At 45.4% G+C, this 7,577-nt stretch overlaps 1 protein-coding gene across 1 annotated transcript; it reads left to right on the top strand.

Annotated features, from left to right (window-relative positions):
- The first annotated feature begins 2,608 nt into the window (after nt 1–2,608).
- Nucleotides 2,609–7,172, top strand: foxj1b (forkhead box J1b). The gene is made up of 3 exons (XM_076759197.1): nt 2,609–2,883; nt 3,034–3,696; nt 4,491–7,172. The coding sequence occupies exons 2-3, from the start codon at nt 3,109–3,111 to the stop codon at nt 5,418–5,420; spliced, it is 1,518 nt and encodes a 505-aa protein (XP_076615312.1). The 5' UTR covers nt 2,609–2,883; nt 3,034–3,108; the 3' UTR covers nt 5,421–7,172.
- The last annotated feature ends 405 nt before the right edge of the window (nt 7,173–7,577 follow it).

The raw sequence follows: 7,577 nt of genomic DNA, 5'->3' as shown, positions 1-7,577 counted from the left end.
AAAATTTAATCTTAAAGTAAATTTTGCAAAAATAGTATTTTAAACTCACGCGGGGAGCATCCAGAACCCCTAATCACTTCATAAGTTACTTTAATGACCATTTTCTCAAGAATATAGTTGTGAGCCTCACACTTCTGCAGCCAGAGAAATTAAATTAAGGGACTTTGCCATATGTTAAGATCTTTCTGAATTAAAACCCCTCCAAAAATTAACAGAGCTACTAACAAGAAACACATACTGGTGTAAGAGTCCTCCTCAGCAACCTCTTTCAACCCATCAGATGTACTGTAGCCATATTGTATATGTGCTTAATTCCTGCTGTGGGACAGCCTGGCAACAATAAGAACAGCTGTCCAAACATTTGCCTGTCTCACCAGAAAGCCCTTTGTGAAGGACCTGAACAAACCTGGAGACATTTTAAAGATCAGGCCTCCTTGACAGGATGCAACAGCTGGCCTGACGTATCCACGTTCTTCAAGTGTTGCCGCATCGATTTTACCATCCTCGGTGCCCTTGTCAGCCTGCGTACTCCACTTTTTCACCTCAGCAGATGTGTTGACAAAATCTGTTTGGGGAGGAAGGGAGACTTCTGGCACTTCATATTGTATGAAATACCCTCGGGCTTTATGCGCAAGAGCCTTCATTAATGCATGTGGGCCACAGCTCTTGTAAAATTACTTCTGTAAAGGCTTTCTTCCTCCATACTGCTTGTTAAATGGCCAAGATTGCTTCAGTATGCAATGACTTACAGCAGATCTACACTTTCTTTATGGAACAGCAGCTTTGTATATCCCACATGTATAACAGGGACCACAGAAGACCTCATGACCAGATGACTGTAAGCTCATGAATCCACATTTTTTTCAGTCGGATGCCTGGTGCAGTGGTGGCATCTGGCATCGGAGGAGGGTACAAACAGCATGAAGCCTTAACAAGTGACTTCTGTTTGTCTGTCATGGTGAGTTGCATTGCTTCTTCAGCCAGAGAACTGAGCAAACTTTTGAGGAATATGATGGAAAAGTTTGATTTGACATGTAAAGACGCCAGGAAACTTTGCACCCACGGAATTAAGAATGGGGGGGGGATTTGCCAACCCCGTCCCCCCTCCCTCATACATTACATTCACAGTTTCCATACCCCTATGCCAGTGGTGTTCATCAAGAAAGATTTTGTCAAAAACATTTTTTACATGTATGCTGCTAAATGAGTAGTGCTTAACTAAAGTCAGATAATTTAATCCTATTGCTGTGAAAAGTGTAATTCAGATACAAATAATATAAACTCCAGGGCTATGCAGACTCACGTGCATTGGGCATCCCATGTTAAGACATGCACTGTGCATCCCTCATATGTATGAAAAACATGGTGAAAAATATAAAAACACCGCCACTCATTTGACATGCAGTCTGATTTGCTTGAATGCACCCCTTCATCTTAATTTGTGGTTTGGTTGTCTGGTGTACCTGCAGTGCAGAATCAATCCATTAGGTGGCAGCGTTTCCTCAGAGTTCCCTTTTCCTCTGCCATTCACTGCTACTGTACATGTGCAGAATTGACGTTGGCCTCAAATCTGACACCAGCAGTGACTGATTAATTGTTGTTTTATACCAAGCATGGATACATTTTGATTCCCAATGAACTTTTTCTCTTATTTATTTTCTTTTTTTAAAAACAATCTAATTTAATTATGTTAATTTTAGATGACAAGGCCTACTGACAGCCACATGAATGTTTGATCTTTGAAGAAATAGCTACAGAGGATCAATTTGGGGGAAAAAAAATAAAAATACTGGATGATCACTGGGGTATTTTCCTGATGACAGCTTGACTTCACCATAATTGCATGATTAGGCTTTCTAAAAGTTCTACTGCTGCTACTGCTCCACGTAATACAGATGTAATATGTCACAGCTAAAATGCTGAAACTCGTGCATGTTTAACCTCAAGTATACTCTTAGAAATTTTGTGTGTGTGTGTGTGTGTGTGTGTGTGTGTGTGTGTGTGTGTGTGTGTGTGTGTTTCAACAGTTCACTTTTGAAAGAAAGGATTTGGTTGAAATCCACTGAAAACTAAATTGTTCACAGTGAAAAGGCCTGTAAATACACGCTTATCAGTTGAAGTGGGCTGCTTTCCTTGCAGGTGCAAAAGTGCGCTCCAAGCGGGACCTGTGGCGCGTCTTTTTCAGCGCCAGCGAGGGTGGATGGAGGGGTGGAGGGGTGTGACGCGCGCCACAGAGGTCACATTTCAGCCTGTTTCTGGGATGAAGACAAAGATTAAAGGCAGAGCAACCACAATCGGACTGTTCTTACTGCAGTGAACCTGTAGTGCACTCACTCCACAGTCATTTGAGTGTCCCTCCTTTTGTGTGTGTGTGTGTGTGTGTGTGTGTGTGTGTGTGTGTGTGTGTGTGAGTCAGTGAGTTAGATAGACTGAGAGAGAGAGAGAGAGAGAGAGAGAGAGAGAGAGAGAGAGAGAGAGAGAGAGAGAGAGTTGAAGTAAAACCTGGAAAAGCGAGGATAGCCAGCCAATCAGAAATCCCCTCAGGCGTTTAAAGGGATGGTGGGCAGTCTCTCGGGGCTTTATGAGCGACTTATTTTGCATCCTCCACACATTCTCACGTCTTGACCTCCCACAGACACTCAAACAGAGCCTTGCGTTTGGATGAGTAACAGTCTGGTTCGCCTGAGTCGGCATGGATCTGTCCTGAGTGGCGTTTTTTCTCTCTTTTCCTCCCTATGAGCTGCTGCTGGACGCTCCTCGCCCTCCCCCCGCCGCACTTGTTGCGCAGAGACTGGATGCGCCGCTGAGTCCTTGGAGAGGAGAGGCAGGGACGGACTGCAACAGGTGCACACAGAGATCTGCTCCGAAAAGGCTGCACCAGAGGTAGAGAAACTACGCATCATTTGGCATTTTGCTTGTTTGGGATATTTTGACTAAACAATATTTCATCCGTGGTGATTTATTTTACATCTGGGCGACTCATTTAATTAACTGTGCTTTTTTTCCAATTACTTTTTTTTCTTTGACCTCAAGATAAAACAAAACTTTAAATGCCGATCTGAAGATCTTTTGGCCATCTTCAGCCCTCACCGCGCGCTCAAAGCCAGGATGCCGGTTCTGACGAGCCCCGACATCGCCAACAAGTTTAAGGAGAAATGGCTGGCGGTTTACCCGGAGGAGCAGGTCATCGGGTCCGACTGTGCCCCCATGGACGACAGCCTCACCAGCCTCCACTGGCTCCAGAATTTCTCCATCCTCAGCGCGGACCCGGAGCGGCACAACGGAGTTGGACCGGGCTGCCCGTCCTCCCAGCAGCATCTCTTTCTCAAGCGGCTCGGCTTCCCCAGAGGTGGCACCGACTCTCCGTCCAGCCCGCCGGCCGGGGACACCGCCGCCACCGGGATGCCTACCTACCTCGGGAGCCCCGTTACCTCCGGCAGCGACTCCACCGCAGCGCCGCGGTTCGCCAGTTGCGCGCATCCAGGGAACGGCTACCCACAGATCCCCATCCAGGCCAGCCCGCCTGTGGAGGTCGACTACAAAACCAACCCTAAAGTCAAACCGCCCTATTCCTACGCCTCTCTCATCTGCATGGCCATGCAGGCCAGCAAACAGCCCAAAGTGACTCTGTCCACCATCTATAACTGGATAACGGAGAATTTCTGCTACTACAGACACGCGGAGCCCAGCTGGCAGGTAACCGAGACCGGCTAACTCTCCATCTATTATTGATGAGTCAGATAAATGGCGAGGTGAGGGAGAGAAGGGTGAGCAATTGATCCCAGTGTCACCATCAGAGACCACATCTTTATGCTACAGGACAGTAGACAAGGCCTCTCTGATATCAGTGTGGGAGAGCAGACAGCATCAGATGTAGAGCAGATATGCAAACCTCCAGCCGGATTAGAGTCTAATTTCAGCCTCTGATGATTTCCATGACAAGTGTTTTTTAACGCAAGAGCCTCAGAAATTTCCATCTTCCAAGAGAGTGCTCATACAGGGTTTTTGTCTGAGGGGAATGGTGATGCGGTGAAGACAGCACTCTAATGTGTGTGTGTGTGTGTGTGTGTGTGTGTGTGTGTGTGTGTGTGTGTGAGAGAGAGAGAGAGAGAGAGAGAGAGAGAGAGAGAGAGAGAGAGTATGTGTGTGTGTGTGTGTGTGTGTGTGTGTGTGTGTGTGTTAATGAGGGCTCCTGAGAGAGATTGCAGCTAAGCACAGCTGATCATGTTTGAAATGCATAGAGCTGCCTGCTACTAGAAAGCCTCATTAGGTACATTTGCTTTCCTATACAAACAACAACAATACACCCCCTCCTCCTCCTCCTCCTCCACCTCCTCCTCCTCCACCTCCTCCTCCTCCTCCACCTTCTCTCTTCTCATCTCCCTTACAAAGTGGCACATTCAGTTTTTGCATGAATAACTCAAATTTGCTCAAAGCCAAAGGGATCCTGTTAATTATCTTTTTTTTTTTTTTTTTTGTCTTTGTCACAGAACTCGATTCGTCACAACCTGTCCCTCAACAAGTGTTTCAAGAAGGTCCCCCGACAGAAAGACGAGCCGGGGAAAGGAGGCTTCTGGCAGATCGATCCACAGTATGCTGACATGTTCGTCAACGGCATCTTCAAACGCAGGAGGATGTCCGCCAACCACTACAACAGCAGCAGCAGCAGCAGCAGCAGCAGCAGCAGCAGCAGCAGCAGCAGCAGCAGCAGCAGCAGCGGTGGCACCCACAGAGAGAGCAAACTGGTTCAGGGTTATCACAGCACCCAAAATGGCTTCCCTTACCAAGGGGTGGGCGGCAAACGGAAGCACCTGCCCTCTAAAAACAACAGCAAGGTGATGAGGGCGACTGAGTCTCCCCTTCTGGCGACAGAGGCCCACAGAGCAGATATCCTGAGGGGTGACTTTGACCTGGCGTCCGTCTTTGATGACGTTCTCAGCGGGAACTGTAGCACCTTCGAGGATCTGGACATCAACACAGCACTGAGCTCCCTGGGCTGCGAGATGGAGGTGTCCATGCAGGGGAGGCAGCACTCGGCAGGGCTGGGGAGGTGGTGCGGAGGAGGGGACATCATGGGTCAGAACCAGCACCTGAGCCACCATCAGTCTTATGGCTACATGGAGCTGAGCGCCGCTTCCATGGATTGCACGGTGAATATGGGGGAGCTCCACGTGCCGCAGCAGCATACGCAGCAGCCGCTGGACCAGGATCAGCTGCTCCAAAGCCACCACCACCTGCAGCAGTTCGACGAGCCCTCCGCGCTGTTCCCGGAGCAGCCCGAGGAGGCGGTGCTGCAGCCCTGGGAGGAGATCAAAGAAGAAGCGCAGGCGATTCCTCTGACTCTGGATCAGGGCTTCGGCCTGTGCGAGGGCTTCTTCACAGAGATGCAGCCATGGGAACGAGTGGAGGCCTATCTGTGACCTTTGACCCCAAACCTCATTGACTCCTAATTATTTACACCCAATGACCTGAACATGTCTAATTACTGGTTCAGCCACATTACACCCAAAAGGATAACACCGCTTAGAACTACAGCCGGGTTCCTTCTGCATTCCCTCCAATCAGCTGTAATTTATTTTTTGTAACATTCACTTGTCCTTTTATTCAAATACAAACATGATCATGTCAAATCTTAAACTGGAGCTCTGAACCCAGCTAATAAACAGTCCCTTAAAAAAAAGGCATTGATCTGACTATGAAGTTGTTGATTAGGGATTATTTCCTGGCATTTCTTCCTGAGGGTGTCAGGTGATTGACAGGAAGCAGTGGGTAACATGACACAACACTGATACATCAGGCTCGATGAAATGGCAATACGCCAGAGAAACTTTTAGAAACCAAATGAAAGTTTCACGTGGACTGCGAGGGACTATCGCACTGTGTAGAAGGAAATGGTCTCTTCAGGAGGAAGAAGGAAGGAAACGCTGACGGTGTGCAGGAAACGGGACAAACGCTTCTCTTTTAAGTTGGATTTTCTGGAGCTGCAACAGCTCAAATGTCAGGCGGTGGGTAATAAGAGAGCGTGTTCAAACGAGTGCTGACCTGAACTGGACTGCAGCTATTTGTCACACTGGGGGTTTGGATGAAATGATGGCAATGACAGAAGAAAAGCCAACCACCACAAGCGAGCACTGTCACTATGGCGCAGAGAGAGATATGAGTCTATTTTGCTACATTAGCATTAAACATTTTTTTACTAACATGCAGTGAAATCAGCCGTTCATCTCTACTGTCTGTGTTGTGGGATGACGACAACTGAAGCTATCAGAGCAGGATAACGAGAAAAATCATTGTCTGAGATTAGAATTCAGTCGTTTATGACTTTGTTATATAGTCAATTTAATATATATTCACTGAAGTATATAGCATGAAGCTAGGCAGGAACATTTGCCATTTGTCCACAGTTACGTATTGCAAAGCAAAAAGAGGAGCAGACCTGGGATCAGTCGCCTCCTTGTCAGTCATGAAAATTGAACATTATGCACTTTGATAGGCAGCAGTTTTAGGGAAGCAGGACAGCTTTGTTTTTCAGGATGTTTAGTTTTATTTTTTATCGTATTAAAATGATGTTTTCTAAAGTTTACTGAAACTGACCATAATGAAAGTGATGCATATGTTGTAGTCGCCCGTATCAGATTCCTTTTGAACAATGAACTCAACACTGCAATAAGTCTTCTTTCTTTTCTTTTTTTTTGCTTAAATATTCTGTTTTTTCTTTCCAAGTATATACAAAAACTGGGCATTTGTTGATTATATTTCGCCAAATTAGTTGATAAGGAATATGCAGTTCGTTGGCGTTTCTGTGTTGATTAATAATAAGAAAAAAAAAGAGTTCTGCTTTCTGTCACTGGGTGATGGATTCCCTTTTGTCCTTATTGATTACTCTGGTGTCTTTTTTTATTTGTATGGTTTGCTTTCAAAAATCCGAATTTCCAAATCTGTTTGAGAACATGATAAGTCTTCTGGTTTGAGGGAGCAAACGATGAGCAGGTACATATGAATTCAACTCTTAAAGGCCAGATTTTCTTATTGTATCATATTGATCAAGTTTGATAAGAGCTCTTTAATTGTACCATGTTATTTTCATTTGTACTTTTTTAAGCTGTTTAAAAATGCAATCATGCCTTGATGCAATAAATGGTGTCAATTAAAGAAAAGAACAATAACAAGAACATGTTTCATTCACTTGTCATCGTGAAACAACCTGCACATGTGGGAGTGCAGCTGTGGTCTGGATTATTGTTTGAGTTAGAGCCCTGTGTGTGCAATCAAGAGATAAAACAGGCTGTCAGGGTTTATCATTAATCAGCACAGACAGGTCTGGACTCGCCTGGTATTTGAAACACACAGCGATACATATGACAGCATAAAAAGATGTAATATGATACATTAGACAGATTAGAAAAAAAATACATCATCCCCATTCAAGCTGGGTAGACATATGCCCCATCATACTTCTTATATTTAGATCTTATTTTAGCTATATTATATTACTATTCGTAGTTAGTAGCAGATATAATTTTAGATTGTGAGTCAAACATATACTTCTAATTATGTCATAGATCACACTTCAAAAT

This window comes from Chaetodon auriga, chromosome 20, assembly GCF_051107435.1.
Source record: "Chaetodon auriga isolate fChaAug3 chromosome 20, fChaAug3.hap1, whole genome shotgun sequence".
In the NCBI taxonomy this organism is placed as follows: domain Eukaryota; kingdom Metazoa; phylum Chordata; class Actinopteri; order Chaetodontiformes; family Chaetodontidae; genus Chaetodon; species Chaetodon auriga.
This window is presented reverse-complemented; position numbering and strand designations above follow the sequence as displayed.

Coding starts and splice junctions, on each gene's coding strand:
- foxj1b (XM_076759197.1), top strand. CDS start 3,109: ATGCCGGTTCTGACGAGCCCCGACATCGCCAACAAGTTTAAGGAGAAA. Junction 3,697..4,490: donor ACGCGGAGCCCAGCTGGCAG/GTAACCGAGACC, acceptor TCTTTGTCACAG/AACTCGATTCGTCACAACCT.